Here is a 24,301-nt window from a genome sequence, read left to right as displayed (position 1 = left end):
TCAAAGCCCCAACTTCTGAAAGGGACTCCTGAAGGTTATACTTGACAACGGGGTGAGGTTCGGTGAAGCCAAAGGGTTCACAACAAGCAATGTCCAAGGGTACTGACAATCTTGCACTTGAGTTGCTTACTGGAGAACTCCCAGAGTCCTCCAGAACGAGTGACTATATACTAGATGCATTTGGTTGTTCTCTCGTGCTCTCTAGAGCCACCTAGAGCCAATGCTCTATGGTGCTCTCGAGAGCCTCTTAGAGCGTCCTCTGATTGGCCTTGCACTGGTGCTCTCTCATGCTCCTGAGAGCTCTCTGGAGCACCTCTAGTACTCGTTCCGATTGGTCCTAAGTGATTGGCTCGGAACGTCCTACGTTCCCCACTGGCTTCTGCAAGTAAGCCGCCGTTGTTGACTCTCGTTGGTTCATTTGTGACATATACCCATACTTAGCCTTCCCTCCGGTGCATCCCGCGTCATTAGTCCAGCCTTACAGGCATAGTTTTCCTTTGTAATCAGTAGTAGAAGGTCCGGCGAGCCCTAGGGCATAGTGGTATAGGAATACTGATATTATAGTTACCTTAAATATTTAACTAACGTGTTTTATCAGCGAGTGCACCATATCAGCGAGTGCACCATATCAGCGAGTGCACCACTGGTAAGGGCTGCACAGACACTTAGTCGAAGTACTAACAGCTTATTCCCCGCTTATTCCCGTCGTTAGTGCTGCACCCAAATATATATGCAGTCCTTACCAGTGGTGCACTCGCTGATATGGTGCATTCGCTGATAAAACACGTTATATATAACTACTTTAAGATTCTAATTAATACTATAACTAGTAGTACTTCGAGCATTTGGCAGGAGCCTCATTACTAAGTCTAGCGATATCTTTATTTAAGCGCCTTAGTAGGCTATTTTTGACAGGACCCTTGCTTGGCGTAGCTCATCCTCCGTGAAACCGCCCGATTTTAACTGTAACAGATGAGAGATCAGTGAGACGAGTACAGAGCCACGAGCTAGGGATTGGATTCTGACAATAAAGTCTTATAGATCGTTCATACACTCAGCTCTCCACTCCACCCGTTCTTACTCATGCCTTTGCAAAGTCATGGACATGTCACTCATTGTGGTGCAGAAGCTCTCCATGACGGGAGTCCAATGTACACAGTATTGTACAGTACCGATGCCAGTCGCCAGACCAGGTGCGAGCGAGACCCACTCGCTCCAACAGCGCCCAGACCTTGACCCCAGAGACGGCATGACAATTGGGAAGGCAGCTTCCTATGGTGACTGTCTTGGCTCCGTTCCTGTTGCGACCGGCTCCTCTGCACCTGACCCGCCCAAAATAACGAAACACCAACATCAGACTGGGTCGCCGACGTCCGCCAGCACAGCACCACTATTGCGATCAGGCGACAAAACGGCGCACGTCATCTGACAACGCTTCTCTGGCCCTTGCGACATCAATCTGAAGCTCTCCGAATTGTGTGTTCCTTGCTGCGACCAACCAACCAAACCCTTCCGCTGCTTCTCCGATTCACGAAGCACAAAGCCGGTTCTTCAACCCGACAAGTCAAAGCTGCTCAAAAAGCCAACCCCGGCGCCGGGCCCGTTGGCGTCACCCAACCAGCGGCCATGGGCATCTGCAGCTCGTCGTGCTGTGGAGGTGCGATTGCCCTGCCGGTTTCTTTGACTTGCTGCATTGCGCTCATAAGCCTAGGCAAATCCCGCGATGCGCTGTACGAGAATGTCCTCGCCGAGAATGAGCGCGAGGCTGTTGCCGACCTTCTCCAATACCTCGAAAACGTTAGCTTGCCCGCGCGATTTGTAAACGCCGCTTTGTCCTGACTTGTTTGTAGCGTGCCGAAACAGATTTCTTCTCAGGCGAACCTCTCCGTGCTCTGAGCACCCTCGTTTATTCCGATAACATCGACCTTCAACGGAGCGCAAGCTTAACATTTGCTGAGATTACGGAGCGAGGTGCGTGTGCGGATACGGATCCATTTCGCTAGGGAAGTGCCTTTGACCGGGTTCGCTAACCACCTGTGCCATCTCAGATGTCCGGGCTGTTGACAGGGACACGCTCAGCCCCATTCTGTTTCTCCTGGAGAACTCCGACATTGAAGTGCAACGGGCAGCCAGTGCTGCGCTGGGCAACCTCGCCGTTAACAGTACTGTCTCCCTACCTGCGACTGTGTCCGGTAGAAGAACAGCGCTGACGGGAATTCTAGCCGAGAACAAGGTTCTGATCGTTCAGCTGGGCGGGCTGCAGCCGCTGATCAAGCAAATGATGTCGCCAAACGTCGAGGTCCAGTGTAATGCTGTCGGCTGTATCACCAACCTGGCAACACATGAAGACAACAAGGCGAAGATCGCAAGGTCGGGCGCCCTGGGCCCCCTGACGCGGCTTGCCAAGTCGAAGGATATGAGAGTCCAGAGGAACGCTACCGGCGCTCTTTTAAACATGACACATTCTGGTATGTTGTTACGAAGCATAGAAGGGTCCTCGACAGACCACAACTGACGCCTCCTGTAGACGAGAACCGGCAGCAGCTGGTCAATGCCGGTGCCATCCCTGTGCTGGTGCAGCTCCTCTCATCCCCCGACGTGGATGTGCAGTATTACTGCACCACCGCCTTGAGCAACATCGCCGTCGACGCTAACAACAGGCGGAGACTGGCCGAGACTGAACCTCGACTCGTTCAGTACTTGGTGAACCTGACGGAGTCCCCCTCGCCCAAGGTCCAGTGCCAGGCCGCCTTGGCGCTGCGGAATCTTGCATCGGACGAGAAGTACCAACTCGAGATCGTCCAGGCCCACGGACTCGGATCTCTCCTCCGCCTTCTCAAGTCTTCATACCTCCCACTCATCCTCTCCGCGGTCGCATGCATCCGTAATATCTCGATCCACCCTCAAAACGAATCGCCCATCATCGAGGCCGGCTTCCTGAAGCCCCTGGTCGATCTGCTGGGGTCGACGGACAACGAAGAAATCCAGTGCCATGCCATCTCGACGCTCCGCAACCTGGCAGCAAGCTCGGATCGGAACAAGTCCCTTGTCCTCGAGGCTGGCGCTGTCCAGAAGTGTAAACAGCTCGTGCTGGAGGTTCCTGTCACGGTTCAGTCCGAGATGACAGCTGCGATTGCTGTTCTTGCCCTGAGCGACGAGCTCAAGACGCATCTTCTGGAGCTTGGCGTCTTTGAAGTGTTGATTCCCCTTACCAAATCCCCCAGCGTCGAGGTTCAAGGAAACAGTGCCGCTGCGCTGGGCAATCTCTCCTCAAAAGGTTAGTCTATTGCCCGCCCTGCTCCTCTGAGATCCATGCTGACAGAGACATAGTGGGCGACTACAGCATCTTCGTCCAGAACTGGATGGAGCCGAGCGACGGTATTCACGGCTACCTCAGCAGGTTTCTTGCCAGCGGCGACGCCACTTTCCAGCACATCGCGATTTGGACCCTGCTCCAACTGCTCGAGTCGGAGGACAAGAAGCTCATTGGTCTCATTGGGAAATCGGATGACATTGTCGACATGATCAAGCTGATCGCCAACCGCCAGATGGAGTCGGACAATGAGGCCGAGGACGATGACGAGGGTGAAGTAGTCAACCTGGCGCAGCGGTGTCTCGAGCTGCTCGGGCAGGGCGCGTCCAAGAGCCACATCGAGGGCTAGTTTCCTGATATATCTGTGGCTGGGCGCGCGGCCATCTGAGGTGTCGAGTCTTATTTACACGGTCTAATGTCTTCCCTGGCTTGTTTTTGTCATTACGCATAGGGGCGGCGCGGAGTTGGCGGCGTCAGTATTATCCAGATACAAGGTTTCGGACGTTGGGGGTTTTTGGAAGGCATGTATATGGTAGGCGAGCATTGGGAAGGATTGCTTGGAGGGCGAGGCTGTGGGACATGGTTGCCTAGAAGCTGTTGTTCTCTTCTCCCCGGCTTTTGTATTTCTTTCGTAGTATGGAGCAGAAGAGTGGTGTGTTGCGGATGCCGCCCGACTATCCGGCTCTATCATCATACCCTCGCGGGCTTTCGCGATTCTGCTATTACCCGCTACCAGCGCGCCAGACCTGGATCAATGCGGTTGGTTTGACCTATCATCGTTGTAATCAGAACATGCAATTTGATACATATTCACTCATTAATAAGAGCCTTATCTCGCCCTCCCAGTATTACGGGTATACCGCACAATAAGCTCCCAGGGGTTTTGTTCGGAAAGGTGATGCACAGCCGGATGATGAATGAGATTCAAGGCTCACTGGGACTGTCTACTTTCCGTAGGGTATTGGTAATCCACCTAAACTCCGAGAAAGACCTCACAGAGGCAATGACTTTGCCTCGGATCAGGGCCAGCGGCACAGGACCAAATAACCTAGAGTCTCTCGACGCCGCCAGATTATCCCCGACAATCCAGCAATGGCCTCGTGGAACCTGTGCCCCTAAGTCAACGACCCGTCCACTCAAAGGAAGAGCATACAAAGCGTGACTTCGACAAACCTGGATCATATTTCCTCCTCCCCCTCCCTCCCCTTCCCCGTCAGGAGGGGTATCCATCAGCACATAGTCCCCCGGCATGCCCAGCACCCGCTTGACGCCCATCTCCTCGTTGATGGGTATGTTGTACGCCACTACGTCACCGACCTCGATGCCCCGGCCGAAGCGGTGCAGCCGCGACACGAGCAGCCATTCGCCCACGACTTCGAAGGTGGGCAGCATCGAGGGCCCCGACGCCGGCGACATCGAGATGACGTACTCCCAGATTAGGTGAGTTAAGGCCACGAATTTGAGTGTGTTGAGAACTACCCGGAGGGGGTGGCCTAGCCAGGGTGGGCCGGTTTTGGGGGGGGGCGCATTGGGGGTTGACGGGGTGGCGTTTGAGGTTGGTGATGGTGATGGTGATGGCGACGGGGAGTGGTTTGATTTGGGTGAGAGTCTGAGCCTGTTGGGCCGCAGCAAGCCACGCAGGATGGGGGTTATTGAGGGCATTGCATGGGGTGAAACGTCAAGAGCTCATGGTGAGGTTTGTTGATCGTGAGTGTCAAATGGTGACCCCAAGCTCAATGGCGCGATGACATTCAGGTCGCTGCGGAGCAAGACACTCGGCATGATTGGTCAAATATTTCCCGATGACAGGGGCGCCAGAATCGTCCCATCCCGCCCAGCTCCAAACTCATCCGCACTCAACGTCACTCCAGGCACTTGCGCTGTTGTCAGCAAATACAATGAGGACCTCGCAATGTCTCTTCAACTCGGCCGTCGCCCTGAGAAATGTTTTCGTCCGTAATGCAGCAGTATCAGAGGCCCCGTGGCAATTGCAGCGCCTGCTGCTGCCCGCCATAGCTGTGCCGATCCAACCGACGTCTTCAACGCCTCTGCGACGGCCCTTTTCCACCCATCACGTGGCCCAATTCCGCAATAGCCGCCGCGGACCGGCCTCTGGAAATGCCGCTCCGGTGAAGGACCGCGGTTTGCGCGACTACGACATCGTGTACCCTTGGATCCAACTGCGACAAGAAGACGGCAGGCTCACCGAGCCGCAGCGGACGAGTCAAATCCTCAAGAAGCTCAATTTGGAGCGCAACACGCTCATCCTCCTCGCCGCCCCAAGGGCGGACGCCTCGTCCAACGGCCCGCAGTACCCCATCTGCCGCATCGCCAACCGCCAAGCCGAGGAGGCCGCCAAGTCCGCGCAGGCAGACAAGAGCGCGGGCAAGAAGAAGGAGAAGTCGAAGGAGCTGGAGGTGAACTGGGCGATCGCGCCGCACGATCTGCGCACCAAGATGTCGCAGCTCAAGAGATTCCTGAGCAAGGGATATCAGGTTACCGTGACCATGATGAATCTGAAGAAGAGGGACAAGCGGAGGGCGTCGGCGGACGAGGCCAAGGGGGCATTGAAGGTCGTTGAGGCGACCATCGCCGAGGTTCCCGGGGCGAAAGAGATCAAGCCTAGGGAGGGATCGGTGGGGGACACCCTCACTGTTCATCTGCAGGCCCCGGCTAGCAGTGCTGCAGGTCCGGCTACTGAGTCGGCAGGGGAAGCCACCGGCCAGGCTCCGGCGGCGGCAGAGAGTTGAGAGGGAAGTACGGTATAGACGCTGCTGTCTAACCGCTGGATGATTCCATGGGGTCTCAGACCTGTCCAGCCAGCGGGTTGACTTCACGGAAGGACCTTGTACAGTACCTACCAGGTATCGAAGTGGAAGGTGACATGTAGAACCGTTGTATATTGCTACCCTGGGTTTTTCACCCGGCCCACGAGGGCGCGGTTTTCCTGTATAGTAAGTTGTTGAAGGTCCGGCAAGCCCAAGGGCACAGCGGTGTAGGAATAATAATATATTGCTACCTTATATCACACACGTATTTCTCCGGTCATGGATACACCATGCCGGCAACCTTCTGTACTCACCTGCAATCAGCTGAGAGTGGAGTCTCCTGTAGATACTCTCGTGGTACTGTATATGCCCTTGATGTAATGGTTTCCGAAGCGGCACCGAGTAGGAAAAGATGCGGAGACTTGCGGTTTCTCGGCTGCAAGGCGAAAACCATTCTGGTAACGATGCACTTGCTTCATGCCCTTCTGTGAATGATGCCGATTTAAGCTTTGTGCTTCGAGAACAATAGCTAGCAAGGGTCCGTGCCCCCTAATCGGAATTATCTGCACGATTGCGGGGCGCGGGGTGCAAGGCTACGGCATGTGGGATCTTCGATTGTGACTCAATTCCCAACCTCTAAAAGTTCAGTTAAGCAAGTCTCAGTAGACCACCCGATACTGTCCGGGCTCGCCGAGAACGCATACTGCGTACAGCTCACAATAAACACATGCGCTATCTATCCTCGTCAGTTTTCCAGGGTTAAAGAGGAACTGTGCGACGCGAAACCCACTGGTCCGCGCCACGTTACCACTCATCGATAAAGTTCCTCACCAGACTCACAACGGACTATCAAATAACGATTCCCCAAAGAATGGCGGCTGAGACGAATGAGGCTCCTGAGGGAGCTCCAGCAACACAGGATGGAGCGAAAACCGGATCGACTCCAGCCAACGCAACCGCCAACGCTGCCACCACAGAGAAGCTCACATCGGCCCAGCTAAAAGCCAAGGCGAAGGCTGAAAAGGCAGCGCGACGTGCGCAGGTGAAGGAAGCCAGAGCAACTGTTGGGACAGGGCCACCGGCACAGGACAAAGGGGCAGCTTCGGACGGGAAAGGGGCCAAGGGCAAAGGGAAACAGGACGGCCAGCAAACTCAAAGCAAGGGTGGGCCACCGCAGGCTCACCGACCGTCAATCAGTGGGCGGCGGCCATCCATGCCGATTGTTGAGAAGGATGTCAGGAGTGGGATCCCCGACTCCTTCAGCCATTTGCCAATGGCAAAGCGGATACCGACATCGCAGGCGCAAAAGGACGTGCATTCTGCTGTCCTGGCTGTCGGCCAACAGATGGCTACCTTTGCGCTCAACGACAGCATATCTCGTCTCAAGGCGACACTTTTGGCGTTTCGGAAGGTTTGTATTTATGCCCCAGTAGTCTGTGATGCACGGCCGCTGACAGCAGCAATCAGGTAATCGAATCGTATGAGACACCCGAAGGGAACTCGCTATCACGGCACTTTGTCCCACACGTACTGAACCCGCAGATCGAATACCTCACCGAATGCAGGCCGATGTGTTTTGCTATGGGCAATGCCATCCGGCTGCTCAAGGGGAAGGTCAATAAGTTTGACATTGACACGGCCGAGGACGAGGCGAAGGAGGGACTCCTGGAGTGGATCGACCTCCTGATCAACGAACGGATTACCATGGCGGAGTATGCCATTGCCCGGAATGCCGCTCAGTCGATCAACGAGGGCGACACCATCCTCACATACGGCCGGCATCGGCTTGTCGAGAAGACCCTTCTGGAGGCCAAGCACGACGGCAAGATTTTCGACGTAACGGTCATTGACGACCCGTTTGAGCGCGGTGGCCAGGAGCTTGCAAAGACGCTACGGCATGCTGGCATCCCCGTTTTGTACTCGCCAAACCTAGGCGGTCTGCGGCCCAAAGTCGCGGCCGCGTCCAACGTGCTCCTTGGGGGGGAGGCCATCTTTGCAAACGGGTCGCTGCATGCGCCATCAGGGACGGCCGACGTGGCCATGGCTGCCATGAATGCGGGTGTCAAGGTGATTGTCCTTTGCGAGACGATCAACTTTGACAGAGACCGCGTGTCGGTCGACTCGCTCACCTACAACGAGATCGACCCGGAGAGAAACACGGCCGACTGCTTCCGGCTGTTGTTTGACAACACCCATGACAAGTACATCACGGGTGTCATCACCGAATTTGAGAGCGGCGGCGGAAACTCGCCTGCCCAAGCCATCCTGGCTCTGCTGAGGAAGCAGGAGGACCCCTTAATTGACTGAATCGGATGGGTGCGGATGGAGGAGCTTTTGAATGAGGAGGAACGTCGGGTTGTGGAGGAGGCACAGTAGCTATCTGATTGAGCTCATTTCGAGGTTCTAGGTAATCTCGAGGATTTGTTGTCGGTGCGCATTGCATTTCCGGCCTTTGGAATCCAACCAGCAGGGCGGCCATCTCTAGGGGATAAAAAAAATAATAATCTCGTACACTGAATCTAGCTCGCCAACCTCAGTTTGCTCCATGTTCCAACCCCTGACAGCCAGGAACCGTAGTTTCTCCCCATCTTCTCCTCCCTCTTTCCCATCTTGCATCAGCTCCCGCATAACAGACCATCCCTAGGCTCCCTTCCTTCCATATCACTCTCCGTGGTCGCGTAATCAATTTCACGCAACAACCTCGGTCGGTGCAGCCGCAGCAGCGCTGGCCTCCCGCCCGGCCCTCCGCGCCCGCTTCTCCAGGATGGCCTGCTTCCGCTCCTCCAGCATCTTTGTCTGCCGCTCGTCCACGCCCTGCAGCCAGTACCCGAAGCTCGCGCCGACGCCGCCAAAGACGGGGTACGCCCAGAGCGACTTCCTGTTAAAAAAGGGCCGCATCTCGATGCCCAGCTGCCAGAAGCGGACGATGAGGCCTGGGAGTGAGGGAGTTAACCTTGGTATGTCTAAAGTAGTGGTGCTGGTGGGTTGATGTCAAGTGTGGGGAGCAGGGAGGGGTTGGAAGTACCGAAGCCTGTCCAGAAGAGAATTCTGTTGACCATTTTGTTTGGTTGTTGTATCTCGTCTCGTCTAGTCTTGCCTCGTCTTGGGGCGAGTCGAGTTGAAATCGCTCGGCAGGATTGTGAGTGCAGGAGGGCGTTTCCGCTCGTGGTCGCTGAGGAGAGGGAGCTCAGTTCCTCCTCTGACTGCTTCGTGCTCGGTCGAGGGAGTGTGATTTCGGCGCCGGGGTTGAGCTCTCGACTTGCCCGGAACTTCGTGGATCGGTCGCAGGTGTGGTTTGCAGTCGCTCACCAGCTGCATCGAATTGGCAAGCCACCTGTGGTGACCTGTGCGTTCCTAGCTGCAGTGGGGTGAGAGTGTGGCTGGTTACTTTACCAACTTCGTAATGTATCATACAAACCCCACAGTAAGGATTAGCAACTTATATATGCTGAAAGTTACCTCGCCTAATACTGCCATTACTGATAGGCAATGATCATAGAAATATTTATTAGATCTCAATATATAATAGAGAGAGCTCTCTATTAATCTAAGTTTGTGCTGGGGCTATCTTCTTGAATACCTACTCCCTACTGCGAATGCAGCTCGGAAATAGTATAAGTGGAACGTCAGTGAATCGAATTATAGATATGGGTGAGGGTCTTGAAGCGGCCCGCAAGATGCATTTACCAAAAGTGGCTAATGACTTACTGTAGGGGATTTGTCTATGTCTGAGCTTGTCCAGATGTGGCTTGCTCGATGCGTAGTGACTGAACCTTGCGTGTCGACCCAGTCATTCCGTGCACTTCAAGGCAGCGGGCCCCACCCACAAGCACCCCCGGCAGGTCTGCAAACACGGCTTGGACACTCTAACCATCAACTGCCCCCTGTATCATCCGTTCTCTTTCAGCTGTTCTTCTACATGGCGCATCTGCGGTGAATGCGTTGGAAAATGACTTGAGAACCACGTGCATTGCTTTCATTGCCGCGGTGCATTCAATGCACTCGAGTGAATCAAACCAGCATTCACGACTCTCCCAAGCTGCCATGATGCCCGCTGCTGTCGAGTCCCAAGTGCTGGCCGCTGCGCCGAGCCAGCCGGGTAGTACGGTGATGGCGCCTGTCACGAAGAAATTCAAGGCTTCCGATCTGCCGCTCCCCTCGGCGACGCGCACCGCAATCGAGGGTCTCGCACACTCCTTTAAGAAGAAGGGCGGCTACGACGCGATTCGCAAACAAGTGTGGGAGAAGTTCGAGGCTAGTGTACGTTTCTTTTCAGTGCTCACACGCTTTCATGCTCTTGCGTTCCAAACTAAAATGCATAAGGACTACGAAGCGCAGGTCACCAAAGCCATCCTCGAAGTCGCCGAGCGGGAAGTTGAGCGTAATCCAAGACAACTTTTGACTCTCGAGCGGGGGAAAGCCGCAGCCCTTATTGATGGCGCACTGGACCGCAGCGGTGTCTACCAGAAGGCAGAAGCCGTCATCAGCTCTTTGATCGATAGCCGCGCCATCGAAGCCCATATTCGCGAACTGCGCCGCGCCGAGATTGGTGACGAAGCAGCCGAGGAAGAAAGGATGCGCGGGGCCAAGACGGACGAGGAATACGCCGCCGAGACGGCTGCCCGCCGCGCCGAGAGGGAGCGCGTCCGGGCCGAACTCAGGGCGGTTGAAGAGGAGAAGCGGAGGCTCGAGCGGGAGATCAAGGCTAGAGAGGAAGCTAAGAGACGCGAAGCCGAGAGGGCAGCAAGGGAGGAACGGAGGAAGAAGGAGCGGGAGGAGGATGAGCGGAGAGAAAAGGAGCGGCGCGAACGGCGCGAGAAGGAAAGGGAGCTAGAGAGAGAGCGGGAAAAGGAGCGAGACCGGGAGCGAGAGAGCCGGAGGGAGAGAGACCGCAGCCACGACCGAGACAGGGAGAGGGACCGAGATCGAGATCGCGACCGTGATCGGTATCGTGAACGAGGCTATGACAGCTACCGAGGTACTCCCCGAGATCGGTCAAAGGAGCGAGACAAGGCAAGGGACCGAGACCGCGATCGAGATCGAGATCGAGATCGTGAGCGAGACCGGGACCCGGATTACGACCGCCGGGATAGCCGCGACACCAGGCCGAAGCCTTCCACCGAAGAGCGGGCTGAGGAAGTGAAGCAGAAACTAACCAAGGAGGATCACGAACGCCTGGAGCAAGAGGCGCTAGCCGACCTCTTGCGCGAGAGCAAGCGTGTTGGGACGAAGCAACCAGAACTGGAAGTCGATGAAACACTGGCTCCTCCCCCCAAAAAGGCGAAACCAGCTTCGGCAATCGCACCGATTCAGCGACCCCCCCCCGATTTCAAGCCAGTTGAGATTAAAAAGCCTGCCGAGACGAAGGATCCGAAGGATCCCAAGCCTTCTGCCGCCCCGAAGGAAGAAGAGATAAAGCCCGAGAGGCGGAAAATAAGGAGTCCCTCTCGTTCTTCTCGGACACATCGCGCCAAGGATAGAAGCCGATCTAGGAATGACGACCGCAGACGCAGGGATGACCGCTCGCGCTCTCCGCGATCCAGGTATGGCCGGAGCCGTTCACGCAGGAGGAGCAGGTCGAGGTTACGGGACAGGAGAGATGATCGCCGGGACGACAACCGCCACAGCCGCCGTGATGATTCTCGTGACGGACGCCGCGACGACCGGAAAGACGAGCGCAGAGACCGCAGCGGGTCTCGAAGCCGGGCGGACCGGCGGAGCCGGAGTCGCTCCCGTCCGAGGACCGCCAGAACGGACGACAGGAAGGATAGAAGCCGCTCACGTCGGCGTGATGCGCGGGACCGAAGTCGCTCCCCGCGCCGAAAAGCCGAACAAAGGGACCGCTCCCAGTCCAGACCGCGATTCGACCGTAGAGATAGGAGCCGATCGCGGTCTCGAGATCGAGACCATCGCGATAGACGGGAACGTAGCCGTTCTCGTGCGCGTGCCAATCCACGGGACCGCAGCCGCGATCGCGATCGAGATCAAGACCCAAGCCGGGAGAAAGACAAAGCGAAGGAGGACGACAAGGAGAGGCGCCCCAGAAGCCGTTCGCGATCGCCCACGAGCGCAGCCCGGCCGCCCTCGCGCCTGAACCAAACGGAAAAGGAGGCTTGGAAACAAGCCGAGGTCAAAAAACGCGAGCAGGAAGCCAAGGCCTACCTCGCTGCTCAGAAAGAGGCGAGGGAGAAGGGCATGCCGGTGCCGGGGATTGATGACCGGCGAGCCGGGGACAGGTCACCTGATCTGAAGCGCCGCCGCGAACCAGAGGAACACGATCGCTACTTGCCTGGTGATCGAGAGAGGGACCGAGACCGAGACCGGGACCGAGACCGAGACCGGGACCGAGACCGGGATCGCATGGACTACCGTGGTGGTGACCGCTACGATGGCGACCGCAACCGACCGAGGGACAGAGGCCGTGACAGGCGGGATCGTTCCCGTGACCGCGACCGGGCAAGAGACGACCGTCGAGAGACAAGACGGCGTAGCCGGTCCAGGAGCCGTGACCGCGATAGGGAACGCTCCAGGGACAGGGGTAGAGACCGGGACAGGGATCGGGATAGGGACAGGGACCGCGACAGCCACTACCGCCGCAACCGGCGAGACCGGAGCGTATCATCTCGACGGGATCGGGACCGTGATCACGGGCGGAGTCGGCACGACAGCCGGAGGAGGAGCAGGAGTCGCGGTTAGGTGCCTCGACCTGGCCGGCAAGCCGAGGCCACCACAACGGTTCATGTGGTATTGTCAGGCGGATAATAGCTATCTTGGGGTTTAGTCGGATGGGCGGTTTCGGAGCCCCGAAGAGTAAAGGGGTTTGGGATACAGCGGCGTTGGTTTTGACGGCCGGTATACACGGGGTTCTCCAGGGGTAAACGGAGTCGGACAGTGACTGAATCCGGGTAGTCTTGTTTGATACCTTTCCGGATCATGTGAGCGAAGTGTAGCAATAGACTCCAGCGACGATGGTGCTGGCTTCCCAGCGGATATTGGGCTACCAGAGACAGGCAGTGAACCTCGTCTCCAATTCACCACTCCGTAGCCGGGGCTCACAACGTAGCCAGCAGCTCACAAGGTAACCAACCTGCACAATCCAGGTCTCGTTTCATTATCAGGCCGGGAACAGAGCACCTGCCTGGTCGTGCTGATAAACAGCTATATCCAACCATCGTCATACACAAGAATGACGCTTTGCTCTCCCAAGAAAGATAAATAAGGACGAACCCATCAACGCCAATATGTGATATCGCCCCAACCCAGTAAACCCAGTAAACTCTTACGAAGCGTTGGCACCACCAAATCGCCGGCCCAACCCAGGCTCTACACCTCCTCCGCCACGATAAAAGAAAGCCCCGAAAAGAACCAAGATCACCACGGCCGCCAGAGCCAAGACCAACGCCCGGCGCACGGCTGAAGGCAACCCACCACCTTGGCCCTGGCTCTGGCCCGGCTCGTCCCCCGACGGCGGCGACACGCGCACGGCCTCGTAGCCGCCCCTGGCGTAGACCCAGGCAGCCTGGGAGAGGGCGAGCAGCTGATCCTTGCCGAGCGAGTAGTAGAGCAGGCCGGCGAGGGCAATGGCGTAGCCGAGAAACTGCAGGCATGTGATGGCCGTGTGCCAGATGAGGACCGAAATAATGACGAGGAGGATATTTTTGAGGATGCCGGTTAGGGTCATGACCAGGCCGGAGGTCTTGCCGATCTAGGTTGTTTTAATATTAGAGAGGCGTTGGGAGGCCCCATGTTCGGAGGGGAACGGGGCGCTTACCAAAAAGACGCTGCTGACGTTGAGCATAAAGGCCACCATGGCGTTGAGCAGCAGCAGGCCGTAGCCGGCGGTGGCGAGGTCGGCCGGGTTGAACGAGCTGGCCTCTGACCCGATGGCGATGACGATGTTCATGACGGCGCAGACGGGGGCGTAGTAGTACAGGCTGACGAGCGGGTCCATCTTCTGGGTGTCGCCGGCCAGCAGCACTTGGATCATGACGAGGCGCATGGCCTCGAAGACGATGCCGCCGAGCTGGAAGAGGAAGCCGGTCATGCTGAAGGCGATCTCGCCGAAGCTGGCGAGGGCCACGCCGCCCACGATGAGCAGGATGTTGAGGAAGCGCTTGAGCGAGGGCTCCTCGACGCGCCAGGCCCACGAGCAGAGCAGCACGGCGACGGGCGCGGCGGCCTTGAGCATCTGGATGAAGGCGACGCTCAGGTACAGGTAGACCATGTTGCTGCACACCAGGCTGGCGCTGTACAGCAGGCCGATGGGCACAATGGCGCGCAGGTAGGTGCGCCCCGTCATCTTGACGCTCTTGCGCCCGTCGAGGAGCTTAGTCGTCCGCGCCAGGACCTGAGTCGCAATAGTAGCGAAGACCATGTGCCAGCATGTTAGGATCACGGCTGTTGGATGTGTATAGTTAGTGGAAAAGGTCATGAGAAGGCGGGCGTGAGACGTACGGTATCCTGTAAGCGGTGGTCAGCCACAGTCTCTGGATCCAGGGAAGGTAGAGCGGCAAACTTACTGAATCCCCGGCTATCGATTATCCATTTGTTGAAGAGAATGGTCAGGTTGGAAAAGAAGATCCAATTCCTGTATCGTTTCCCGAAATCATCAGCCAGGCGCAAGGCTACGAACGGATGAGACAGTGAGTGAGTGTCAACACATACGCGATGTAGAATACCGCATGTACTGATCGCTCCGCCGGGCGCGGTTTTTCAACCTGGCGCTCAACATCGTCGTCGGCCATGTCGGCGCGGCGCCGGGAGGGCACAGTTCCTCGGATGTCCGAGTTGCAGAATCGGCGGAGGGATGGATCTGGTCGGGCCCTGGGCCCAACAAGTGAAAGGAACGAAAGGCCAACTACACCCTCTCCGGCCGCGTATAGAAAGAAGTCCAAGGAGTGACCGGGTCAGGAAAGGAGTGTGTGTTTGTCTTCCGACCGAGCATTTGCTCGATGCTCGAGGAGGTGATCTACCGCACAAAGGTTACCACAGGGGAGTGAATCGGGACAGGAAGGTCCGAAGAAACGAAACAAAACGGGGAGAAAGGCTCCTTTTGTTCGTGTTCGCATAGGTGCCGAACGGCTGAGCTGACTGAAGCCGCGCCGTTGGCTGTGGTGGCAACCCCTGCTTCCCCCCTTTGTGGCCGATACCATAAAGAGCATCGCGCTGATGGGCGGGGCCTACCTCCCGGGCTGAAACCCCACAGCTCGGCAGCAGGGTCCATGTGCGGCGGGCCCAGGCGAGGCCAAGCCAATGAATAAGCTTGTTGGTGTCCGAGTCCAAATGCAAGGCACGCGGAGCGTGAGGATGGTGAAAGCATTATGAGTGGGCTGCCTGAGACAGAGGACTTTCCCTCAGGTTACCAGTTATAACGTTAGAGGGCTCCTCTGCAACACTGCCCTTCTCTAGTCAGTAAGCCTCCAATGTAGGTCAACGATCGGATCTATAGCACCTCGGGTTCGCAAGACTACCCTACCGTATCCATCAAACGTTATGGAGTATCGTGAGCGGATCTCCGGCACGACAACGCCGTGCCGTCGATTCCGGTTCCGGCTCCATGCTGACAATCCTGCACTGCAGGTTCAAGAGCACGAGCCCGCCGCCGACGAACAAGAAAAACGCTTGAAGGTCTTTCCCTAGTTGGACAAGTCTGTCGTGGCAGGAAGTGTAACGACAAGTGTCAAGGAAGGCGAAGCCTCGTACAAAGCACATCCCACGCAGCGGGCCGTCGGGAACAGAGACAACACGACGCCCCGCAATGGCTGAGAGCCTCGAATAAGCTTGTTTCTGGCCCCAGCCACAACACGAACAGACGCCTCGGGTCAGACCACGATCACGAACGAGGTCACATGTTCCTACCAAACACGCCCTCGACTAACCTGTACCCGCTTACTGTGGTATTCCAACCAAAAAGAGAACATGGCCAAGTTTTTAGACCGTTCCCCACGAGCATCTGATCCCACGCTGTCCGGATGCCAAACCCAGCCCCGGCTGAGAAAAGGAGGCCATCGCAAGTCCTTAATCCAAAAACGCCGTTGCTATGCATGACAAAGAGCACCATTCAAAATCAATGCACAAGCATCCCCATCCTCCAGCTTCACTGGTTTGCGTTCGCCTAAACCTTGATGACCCGTGGTGGGAACTGAGAGGTGGTGGACTTCAATTGCGACGGCGCTGTTTCCTGTTGCCAAACCGGTTTGGGACTCAAAATGGCAGGAATGGCTGTGTCGGTGGGCTCGTCGGAGCTCGGCGACAAAGCTTGTTGCTCGACAGTGCTCCCGTCCATTCCGGGAGGGAACACATCCGGACCCGGCGTCCCTTGCGGCGGAATCGGTCCGCTGGGAAGCTTGGAAGTGCCCAGAGCGTCCCATGTCGAAGCTCCGGAATTCTCTTGCGCCACGCCGGGACTGCCAGTCACCGCAACCGGTCCAACGGCGCCAGGCGGAGTATTGATATCAGGGCCGACCGCTTCCGTGCCGAAAGGCGCGTCTGCCACCGAGACCGGGACCGAGGTAGGATCCACGCAGTCGTAGAATAGCATGAACACACCACCTTGAGAGAGAACCGTCCGCTCGTCCACTAGAGTCACGTCCTCATCGCTGAGCCGCCACCATTGAGACTGCTGTGCTTCTTTGCCCGGCATTGGTTTGATTGGTTCACCCATCCCAGTTGTCTGGCTCGCCAGTTCTGTCTCGGGAACCGATTCGCTATCTTCAGGGGCCTTCTCCGCAGCACCTGCGTGATCGAAAACTTTCTCCGCTTGTTCATCTTCAAGCTTTGTTGGGGGCGGTGAAACAGGGTGTTTCCTGTAGCAGACGTAGTGACCATTCTCGTGGTGTCCATAGTGTGTGACCACGGCACGCAGCTCGTAGATCGGGCCCGTTACCCTAGACGGCCCTCGGTTCCCCGCTACCATGGACGACCGGGGATCGAGCGTCCACTGCTCCACGTCCTGCGCGGCAACGGTGCCCTCTTCCAAGATGGCCCGGCTCTCGGCACTACCCAGGCACCATGGCGCAAGGTCCAAGATCATGGGAAATCGGACGGCGGCCGATTTTTTAAACATGGAGCCCGTTCTCTCGTCGAATCCCGACCGGTTCACATGGAACACTAGGCTCTGCGGAGGTCTGGCGAGAGCAACCTGCTTCGTCTTGGTCGAGCTCGCCCTCGCCTTGGGCTTGATGTTGCACTTTGCCAACGTCTCTTCGTCGTATGTCTCTTCTTCCAACGCTTTTTCCAGAAGCTGCAGTCTCTGCTGGAGATCCAGGAGCTCTCCCATGCGGGCAATGAGCGCCTTGAGGAGATCACGACACTTAATCAGCGAGCATTTGGGGCACTCAACTCCCTCGATCGACTCAACCTTTGTGTAGTGGTCTAACCGCTCGTAAAGGTCGTGCTGCTGGAGGGTGCCGAGCGTCAACGTCAAGCAATTGAAGGGAATCATAGTCAGCCCTTCGCAATAGCCACAGTCGACGCAAGCCACACGCTGTGCTATTAACCCTTCGAGAGGGTTTCGGGCAAAGCGAAGCTCCAGTCCGGATTTTGAGACGGTAGTCGAACTGTGATATCCACTATCGTCGCTGTGCTCGCTGGCCGAAGAGTCGTAACTGGTGCTTTGTGATTCGAGACCTCGTGAGTCCTGGAGAACACGGGAAGCCTTTGCAATTTCGTCGTCGATCTGATCCAGGAGCTTTGAGTAGTACTCCTGCGCGTCTTGTTGCTGCCACGTGCTCATGTTCTTGAGCACATCTGGCGTCCAGAGGGTCCTGCCGTTGCTCGAAAGGCTGCTGAGCTCGGCCACCAAGTTGCGGAGCGTGTCTACAGTGCGAGTCTGAGACGAAGACAGCTTGTTTCCGAGCGAAATGGCCGACAGGTATGACGGGAAGGCCTTGAGCGATGCCAAGCCCTGGAGGATGCTGTTCTGGTAACAGGAGTTGTCGTAGTTGCCCAGGCCGGGCGGCTTGTCGCGTGCGGCGCTGTTCCCGGAGGCATTGCGGGACAGGCTGCCAAAGCCATAGCGCCCAGCCTGAGCGACCGAACCAAGTATCCCACCTCCACCGTCGATGCCGAGTGTCCTCCGTAGAGCCTCGCTTTTGGCGGCATGGGTTGTCGACGGTGTCTTGAGCATGAGAGACGGGAAGACCGGTAGGTTAATGAGGCGGTCGATGGCAAAGAGAAGGCGAGCTGGAATCGCGGAGACGGACGCATCCCATAGAAGCTGGGCCAGTGGTGGGAGCCTGCGGCGTTGTGCGGCCCGGTACACTATGGTGGCGGCAACGAGGGCAATGGTGATGATGACGGTCGGGTTGGTTATGCGGTTTCGAATCCCTCGTCCGGGAAAGAAAGCGTCATGCCAGTACCAGTCAGGATTGTGGCGAGTGTCGAACTGGATCCCAGTGTGATGCGTGTCGGAACTCATTCTGTGGAATGGGAAGCTGTGGTGAAAATCGGTGAGAGCAGGTACCCCCAGCACAACGGGGATGTGTCCGCTTGGTCAGGCAGCCGAGAGTGTGTGAAACCGCAAGGGATACAGAAAATCCATGTCCTGTAAGAGAATGAACTGGCATGGAGCGAAACAGACGGGCAACTCGAGACAGGAGCAAAGGCACGGGTGATTTTCCAATCCACGAGATAACACCGACAGTCAGCCAGTTGCATATCATATGCCCAGCCCTCTCTTCCTTGCATGCTTCGGAAAAACAGCTTGGGTTCTTCAGGTCATCGGCTGACGCAGGCCATTGGCCGCCTAGAGCAACGTAGCGGGGCGCATTTGCAAGCTCCTGCAGGGCGGGGTAAGCCCCACTCAAACCTGGAAAACACTCCAAGCGATAAGCGGAAAACTCGAGGATGAGACCCACGATTCCGCCTCGATAATGACAATCTTAAGCCATACACAAGATGGCCAAAGGCACCATTACCAAGGGGAAGAAAGGTACGGGTTCACCTACTTCTCCACTGCACTCTTCTCAGCAATTAGCTAATTCAAACGGCGCCAGGTCCTTCAATACACTCCCGCGCAGCCAGACGGGCGACCTCGCCAGGCATCGACACTGACAAGTCACTTAAAAACGTCCGCCCGCCACAAGAACCCGTCGACCGCCGCCCGGCCGTGCTTGCGGCGCACCGCGCCGGCCGCGTGACCAAGAAGACCAATTCCGGCCGGAAAGTCGTGCTGAGGTCCAAGGCGCGCAAGCGGCAAGAGCGGAGCTTGGGCCGCGCCGAGGCTGTCATGGACCGGAGGGCGGTCAAGGTTCAAAAGAGCAAGAGCCATGCCAAGGTCATCCACTCGCGCAAGAAGACGTGGGAAGAGATCAACAAGGAGGCGCTAGACCGCGTGGAGCTGCTCAAGACCAGCAAGAAGGCCAACGCCAGGATGGAGGAGGACGCCATGGTCGCGGCGTTCTATGCGGATGAAGATGGCGACGCGGAAATGGCGGGTGCGGGAGACGATGGGGCCGCCACTGGTGGTGTGGCATCCCTTCCGGACCAGGCTGCGACCATGCTTGCTCAGCAGCCTCAGGAGGAGGAAGAGATTTTGTAGGGCAGCTGGCATCGGCTTGGTTCCTGAGTACTTTATAAGGGTGACGGAACTTCGCTCGAGCAGATGGAATCTGCGCTATATCGCGAAGTTGCTCGGCGAGTCCCAAGTCGCCATTGGTCTTGATATACCCGCGAGTAGGTCTCGAGCAGGTCGCCTTACAGTGGGCTGGGCATGATGTCCTTTGCGGCGGGAAAAAGTGTAGTGGGCCTATACGGCTATCTTAGCAGGACACCGCTCGCCTGTCCTCTGAGATTGGCAGACACCTCGAGCTGGGAGGGGAAGAACCTGAACCCTGGTTGTTCTACCTGTGCAGCTCGACGGCGAGTAGCTTCACTTACTGTACTGAGGAGACTGGGAATCAGCTACGTAGTTCACGGGACAAGATGCAATCATGTGTGAGGATAACCTGGCCGGCTTATGGCTCGGCGAACACCATTCACGTTGAGCTTAACACATTTTATCAGTTATTTTTCAATCCCACATCAGTTATTCATAATCAGCAATATGCGGTCCGTCAAGATCTCCCCTAGTTCTAAGTTGGTAAGCAATACGTAGGACACGTCTCTGAGTTAATCAACATAGCCTGGGTGCAATGGTGGTTGTTGTCCGTTGAGTTGCAGATATACCACTTCACCTACATAAAGAGCCCACTGTTACCAAATTCCAGTCACTTTATCGGAACAGGTTTAGCTCAGTCAAGAGAGTGTTCAAACTGAATCTAAATGAAGGCTGCTGCTTCTTGTCAGAAACCTGAGGTGCTGCTGTGCGCCAGATGGGAGACCAGGCAACTCTCTTCTTCTGAGCACTTATCAAGTGGCTCTTTCCTGTTTAGAGTACCGGAATCATTCGCGGAGTCATTCGTTCTTGAATGGAAAACCTTATTCAGAGTATGTCAAGCAGCGGGTTTAGCTCAGTTGGGAGAGCGTCAGACTGAAGTCAACTTCGGTAAATCAATCTGAAGGTCGTGTGTTCGATCCACACAAACCGCAACAACTTCTACTTTTGCCTCCCTATACACATGCAAATGTGTGGCTAGACTTTCCTTTTACCCTAGGTAGCTCGAGCTACGGGAATCAGGGAGAAGGTCCTCTATCAATGTAAAACGGTTATCGAAACTGCTTTAGGATAATCCATATTTCAACTTTTCCCTTGCTGTCCAGCTTGCCTTGCCTTATTGTCTAACTTTTTCTATTGTCTGAGAGGATTATTAGCTTACAAATAGAGCAGAAATATCCATCGATATAGTACTCAAGTGTTGAACCGCATCTGGGTTCGGAATGGTACGACATAGGTACAATAAGTTACCTATACACCCAGATAAGTGGCATTTGCACGCCGCAGCCTCGGCAAAGGACCAGGCAGGGCGACGAATTGCTGCTGCGGAGTCAGGTTGGCCGATAGATGTAAACCAATGCCAGTGGTGCTCGGCGCTGTTGTGTTGCCACTGCAGGGCTCACGGATACCCATAGCCACGTCCCGTTCTTGTGCAAGACCCGACCTCTTAAGTCACTTTTGATTAGGACCTCGTCTTGTGTTCCATCGGATTGTTTGCATACCAAGCGTTTGACGAGTACGCCAAGGCAGCGCTAACATAATACGGATCCGTACAGTACCTCAAAGTTAGGTTGAAGGAAAGCTCGCTAGAGATCGCCTCGATATGCGATAATCGGGACTCGACGCGACTGGCAAGCGTGCACCGCTGAAGGCCTCGTTGCGCATGGTCGCCTCCGAAATTTTCGCCTCCCTTCCCTCTCACCCCGTGCTGCCTCGACACGCTCTCCGCCCTGTCACTTCAACTTAGATTTCTTTGTTGTTGCCATCAGCGAATACCCCACCCCGATCCTTGTTCACCTTCATCAATCGCGAGTAATCGGAAGGCATCTTTTCATCTTCCAAAACCCGATTTTCGTGATCCGATACTTGGTTGTCTTCCATTTCCACTTTTCCCCAAGTTTCTCGGCCTCGCTCCACTTCGAGTCGAGCCGCTCTTCAGCCTTCTTCTTCCTACTACAAACCAACACCCACAAAACATTCAATCCATCACGATGGCGACCACATCGATGGACTATGAAGCGACCGGTGAGCGCTACGACGGTAAGTGCGCAATCCGTCTCGTCACTTCGCGGGCTTTGCATACGCCTGCAGCACCGTTCACACCCGTGTGCTTGACCTCGCTGACCGTTTACTAGATGATGGCCCTCGCTACGACCGCGACCGTAGTGCGTCGCCTCGCCGCGATGATGGTCACGACTCGCGTCGCCGGTCCATGTCTCCCAACGGCAAAGACCGGTACGTCTTAGCGTGCAACCCAGCTACTGCTGCGACTTCCTCACAAATCACCCGCTAACACCAATCACAACAGTGCTCCTGGCAAGAGTGATAGCGGCAACCAAGATGACGACGGCGCCACCAACCCCGGCTCCAACCTTTTTGTTACTGGCATTCACCCTCGCCTGGAAGAGGCGGAGATTTCTCGTCTCTTTGAGAAATACGGCGAGGTCGAGAAGTGCCAGATCATGAAGGACCCCCACACGGGCGAATCGCGTGGCTTCGGCTTCGTCAAGATGGTCACCTCGGAAATGGCCGACGCAGCCATCGAGGGCTTGCGCGGCGAGGTCATCGAGGGCCGCACCCTTAACATTGAGAAGGCACGCCGTGCTCGTCCCCGCACGCCTACTCCGGGCAAGTACTTTGGCCCTCCTAAGCGTGGTAAGTTGAGCCTTTTCTCTGTTGGTCGGGGATGGCCTGGTTGATTGTCTCTCAGATCCTCGTGGTCGTTTCGATGACCGTCGTCGTGGTGGCGGCGGCTATGGCGGTGGCTATGGTCGTGATGATTCCTACCGTGGCGGCGCGCGTGGCTATGGCGGCCGTGATGACCGCGGCTACGACCGTAGCTATGGTGGCGGACGCGACTACGACCGCGGCTATGGTGGCGGACGCGACTACCGTGAAGACCGTGGCTACAGCCGTGAGTATCGCGATGATCGTGGATATGATCGTCGTGAGCGTGGCGGCGACGAGCCCTATGCTGGTCGCGTTGATCGCTATGGCGGCGGCGGCCGTGAGGACCGTGATCGCTATGCAGGCGGCCGTGGTGGTCCCGATGACCGCCGTGGTCCCAGCTACGACCGCGAGCGCTACGACCGTCCCACCGACCGTGACTCGCGCCCTCGTGACGCTGCTCCCAGCGCTGCTGGTGGCTATGCCGACGCCCCTCCCCGCGGTGACCGTGAGCCCTATGGTAACTCGCTCTCTTGCCTGTGTCCTCCCTAGGGTGTCATAATACTGACCGTTGCAGGTGGCCGCTAAATTCTTCTCTCGACCTCAAGACCTACTTCCTAGGGCTGCTTGCTATCTGACCATGTTGCAGCGCGGGTTTCTTTCATCTCTCGTTTTCGCTTGGGCATGGGTACATAATTCGGATATCCCAAAACTCGATCGATTGGAGTTTACGGCAGGCATGGGAGGGTTAATGGCCCTGTTTCGGCAAATCGCCTTTCTCGTCAGACTGGTTCCCTAGATCTTAGCCATTGGTGGTGCGACATTCGACATTTGATGGCCAAGGGATCTGGCTCGGTCTGCAGCAGCACTGGTCGACATTGTCTTAGGCCTCCATCTACCCCATCTGCTCCCCCGGTATGGATCAGAACAGGGAGTAGATGGAAGCCGTCTCTGTACGATTATCATTTCTACATTTGCGCCTCTTCACGGCACAAACGGCACACTGTCACCGTGACGACCCTGCAGCAGGAGCAGCAATCTCGCCGGGGGTTCCTCTTCCGTAGTCGGCATGATACGAAACAACGTCAACATACAGCAGCCTTGTTCGTGATGCCGCCAGCACAAAAGTGCCCTTCGATTTCGTGGCACCGCCTTCCCGGGCTGGCTGCCGACTGTCGGCCTGTTCTGGAAGGTCAGCCTGTCGACATTGTAAATTGCGACTGTCGCTCCTCCGCCCGTTGATCGTACCCCCGATCTCGTCCTGCCGTGCGTGAACCGTGCAATACTCGCCGCTCGCCAGCGAGGGGCCATGGCAAGCCCATTCCGTCTGTCCGCTTGAACGATTCCGCTCGCAACTAGGCTTCATTCAGCGTCTTCCTGATGGTTTTATGGCAGCTCTCAAACAACGGCTTGATTTAATACTCCAAGACGCCACATGCTGCAACCAGGGAAATAGGTAAGGCTCTTTGTTGGTTGGGACAAAAGAGCTAACTTGATCTTTCTGTATTATAGGCATGGTTCGCTCAAATAGTACGTGTGATATTACTTCCGACCCTTTCACCGACTCAGGATCTTAGGGATAGGCGTGGCCACCTTCATTCGGACGGGTTCTAATGCTCCAATCTCGCCGGGAGTCCCATAGGAGGCTGGGATTAACCTCCATCTACGCATCACGCCGTCGTGTCGCTGAGTTATATGCCACGCCCTTGCTCAGGCATGCTTCCCGGGTCCGTGGGGGCGGGGTCTGTCGAATGCGGCGTTGACGCTCCGCACCGTGTGCTGGCAGGTACTGTCTTGGGGAGTTTGAGCCTGCTTTGGAGTGTTGGTCTCCTGCCTTTGGCTTGGGCTTGGCCAGGCTTGGGATGAACAGTTGAGGACTGGGCACGGTAAGAGAGGTGACGAAAGTTTGTTCTGTGATCTTCACCGCTGTTGTCTGTGCAGGAGAAGATCTCATTTCTT

General features: G+C 56.4%; 10 protein-coding genes and 1 non-coding gene across 11 annotated transcripts; 6 read left to right on the top strand and 5 right to left on the bottom strand.

Moving 5' to 3' along the window:
- Window positions 1–1,300: 1,300 nt before the first annotated feature.
- N657DRAFT_641356 (ARM repeat-containing protein) lies at window positions 1,301–4,122 on the top strand. The gene is made up of 7 exons (XM_062792129.1): window positions 1,301–1,657; window positions 1,712–1,797; window positions 1,851–1,971; window positions 2,049–2,162; window positions 2,223–2,468; window positions 2,528–3,277; window positions 3,331–4,122. The coding sequence occupies exons 1-7, from the start codon at window positions 1,627–1,629 to the stop codon at window positions 3,660–3,662; spliced, it is 1,680 nt and encodes a 559-aa protein (XP_062651139.1). The 5' UTR covers window positions 1,301–1,626; the 3' UTR covers window positions 3,663–4,122.
- Window positions 3,903–4,998, bottom strand: N657DRAFT_641355 (LexA/Signal peptidase). The gene is made up of 2 exons (XM_062792128.1): window positions 4,487–4,998; window positions 3,903–4,420 (listed from the first exon to the last, which is right to left on the bottom strand). Exons 1-2 carry the CDS (start codon window positions 4,727–4,729, stop codon window positions 4,238–4,240), a joined length of 426 nt encoding a protein of 141 aa, XP_062651138.1. The 5' UTR covers window positions 4,730–4,998; the 3' UTR covers window positions 3,903–4,237.
- Window positions 4,999–5,163: 165 nt separating this feature from the next.
- Window positions 5,164–6,332, top strand: N657DRAFT_641354 (uncharacterized protein). The gene has a single exon (XM_062792127.1). It carries the CDS (start codon window positions 5,212–5,214, stop codon window positions 6,061–6,063), a length of 852 nt encoding a protein of 283 aa, XP_062651137.1. The 5' UTR covers window positions 5,164–5,211; the 3' UTR covers window positions 6,064–6,332.
- A 620-nt stretch (window positions 6,333–6,952) lies between these two features.
- N657DRAFT_565062 (nagb/rpia/CoA transferase-like protein) lies at window positions 6,953–8,388 on the top strand (the record flags this gene model as incomplete). The annotated part of the gene is made up of 2 exons (XM_062788332.1): window positions 6,953–7,492; window positions 7,549–8,388. 2 exons carry the CDS (start codon window positions 6,953–6,955, stop codon window positions 8,386–8,388), a joined length of 1,380 nt encoding a protein of 459 aa, XP_062651136.1.
- Window positions 8,389–8,439: 51 nt separating this feature from the next.
- Window positions 8,440–8,999, bottom strand: N657DRAFT_641352 (uncharacterized protein). Its single transcript, XM_062792126.1, has one exon. It carries the CDS (start codon window positions 8,977–8,979, stop codon window positions 8,770–8,772), a length of 210 nt encoding a protein of 69 aa, XP_062651135.1. The 5' UTR covers window positions 8,980–8,999; the 3' UTR covers window positions 8,440–8,769.
- Window positions 8,965–9,556, bottom strand: N657DRAFT_641351 (uncharacterized protein). The gene has a single exon (XM_062792125.1). The coding sequence runs from the start codon at window positions 9,397–9,399 to the stop codon at window positions 9,169–9,171; it is 231 nt and encodes a 76-aa protein (XP_062651134.1). The 5' UTR covers window positions 9,400–9,556; the 3' UTR covers window positions 8,965–9,168.
- A 387-nt stretch (window positions 9,557–9,943) lies between these two features.
- Window positions 9,944–13,156, top strand: N657DRAFT_641350 (uncharacterized protein). The gene is made up of 2 exons (XM_062792124.1): window positions 9,944–10,341; window positions 10,405–13,156. Exons 1-2 carry the CDS (start codon window positions 10,078–10,080, stop codon window positions 12,775–12,777), a joined length of 2,637 nt encoding a protein of 878 aa, XP_062651133.1. The 5' UTR covers window positions 9,944–10,077; the 3' UTR covers window positions 12,778–13,156.
- A 45-nt stretch (window positions 13,157–13,201) lies between these two features.
- On the bottom strand, window positions 13,202–15,312 carry N657DRAFT_641349 (TPT-domain-containing protein). The gene is made up of 5 exons (XM_062792123.1): window positions 14,746–15,312; window positions 14,601–14,668; window positions 14,536–14,541; window positions 13,853–14,478; window positions 13,202–13,786 (listed from the first exon to the last, which is right to left on the bottom strand). The coding sequence occupies exons 1-5, from the start codon at window positions 14,823–14,825 to the stop codon at window positions 13,361–13,363; spliced, it is 1,206 nt and encodes a 401-aa protein (XP_062651132.1). The 5' UTR covers window positions 14,826–15,312; the 3' UTR covers window positions 13,202–13,360.
- Window positions 15,313–16,195: 883 nt separating this feature from the next.
- Window positions 16,196–19,556, bottom strand: N657DRAFT_653603 (cysteine proteinase; the record flags this gene model as incomplete). Its single annotated transcript, XM_062794429.1, has 3 exons — window positions 16,196–16,426; window positions 16,583–18,408; window positions 19,505–19,556. 3 exons carry the CDS (start codon window positions 19,554–19,556, stop codon window positions 16,196–16,198), a joined length of 2,109 nt encoding a protein of 702 aa, XP_062651131.1.
- A 964-nt stretch (window positions 19,557–20,520) lies between these two features.
- N657DRAFT_t34 lies at window positions 20,521–20,610 on the top strand. The gene has a single exon. It is a non-coding gene; the product is annotated as a tRNA-Phe (tRNA).
- Window positions 20,611–21,666: 1,056 nt separating this feature from the next.
- On the top strand, window positions 21,667–22,894 carry N657DRAFT_631192 (RNA-binding domain-containing protein; the record flags this gene model as incomplete). The annotated part of the gene is made up of 4 exons (XM_062791038.1): window positions 21,667–21,715; window positions 21,811–21,910; window positions 21,984–22,330; window positions 22,386–22,894. The coding sequence occupies 4 exons, from the start codon at window positions 21,667–21,669 to the stop codon at window positions 22,892–22,894; spliced, it is 1,005 nt and encodes a 334-aa protein (XP_062651130.1).
- Between the last annotated feature and the right edge of the window lie 1,407 nt (window positions 22,895–24,301).

The sequence above is a fragment of the Parathielavia appendiculata genome, assembly GCF_033297405.1.
Source record: "Parathielavia appendiculata strain CBS 731.68 unplaced genomic scaffold N657scaffold_2, whole genome shotgun sequence".
NCBI lineage: Eukaryota > Fungi > Ascomycota > Sordariomycetes > Sordariales > Chaetomiaceae > Parathielavia > Parathielavia appendiculata.
Note: the sequence above shows the minus strand (reverse complement) of the source record. Positions and strands in the feature narration are given on the sequence as shown.

What these genes read in the sequence shown, in the direction of transcription:
- N657DRAFT_641356 (XM_062792129.1), top strand. Translation starts at nt 1,627, where the DNA reads ATGGGCATCTGCAGCTCGTCGTGCTGTGGAG. An exon ending in CAGCTCGTCGTGCTGTGGAG is followed by an intron (nt 1,658 to 1,711) that starts GTGCGATTGCCC and finishes TCATAAGCCTAG; the next exon opens with GCAAATCCCGCGATGCGCTG. An exon ending in GGGCAATCTCTCCTCAAAAG is followed by an intron (nt 3,278 to 3,330) that starts GTTAGTCTATTG and finishes ACAGAGACATAG; the next exon opens with TGGGCGACTACAGCATCTTC.
- N657DRAFT_641355 (XM_062792128.1), bottom strand. Translation starts at nt 4,729, where the DNA reads ATGTCGCCGGCGTCGGGGCCCTCGATGCTGCCCACCTTCGAAGTCGTG. An exon ending in GAGGAGGAAATATGATCCAG is followed by an intron (nt 4,421 to 4,486) that starts GTTTGTCGAAGT and finishes TTAGGGGCACAG; the next exon opens with GTTCCACGAGGCCATTGCTG.
- N657DRAFT_641354 (XM_062792127.1), top strand. Translation starts at nt 5,212, where the DNA reads ATGAGGACCTCGCAATGTCTCTTCAACTCGGCCGTCGCCCTGAGAAAT.
- N657DRAFT_641352 (XM_062792126.1), bottom strand. Translation starts at nt 8,979, where the DNA reads ATGCGGCCCTTTTTTAACAGGAAGTCGCTCTGGGCGTACCCCGTCTTT.
- N657DRAFT_641351 (XM_062792125.1), bottom strand. Translation starts at nt 9,399, where the DNA reads ATGCAGCTGGTGAGCGACTGCAAACCACACCTGCGACCGATCCACGAA.
- N657DRAFT_641350 (XM_062792124.1), top strand. Translation starts at nt 10,078, where the DNA reads ATGCACTCGAGTGAATCAAACCAGCATTCACGACTCTCCCAAGCTGCC. An exon ending in GGGAGAAGTTCGAGGCTAGT is followed by an intron (nt 10,342 to 10,404) that starts GTACGTTTCTTT and finishes AAAATGCATAAG; the next exon opens with GACTACGAAGCGCAGGTCAC.
- N657DRAFT_641349 (XM_062792123.1), bottom strand. Translation starts at nt 14,825, where the DNA reads ATGGCCGACGACGATGTTGAGCGCCAGGTTGAAAAACCGCGCCCGGCG. An exon ending in CATGCGGTATTCTACATCGC is followed by an intron (nt 14,669 to 14,745) that starts GTATGTGTTGAC and finishes GAAACGATACAG; the next exon opens with GAATTGGATCTTCTTTTCCA. An exon ending in ACGTCAGCAGCGTCTTTTTG is followed by an intron (nt 13,787 to 13,852) that starts GTAAGCGCCCCG and finishes AAAACAACCTAG; the next exon opens with ATCGGCAAGACCTCCGGCCT.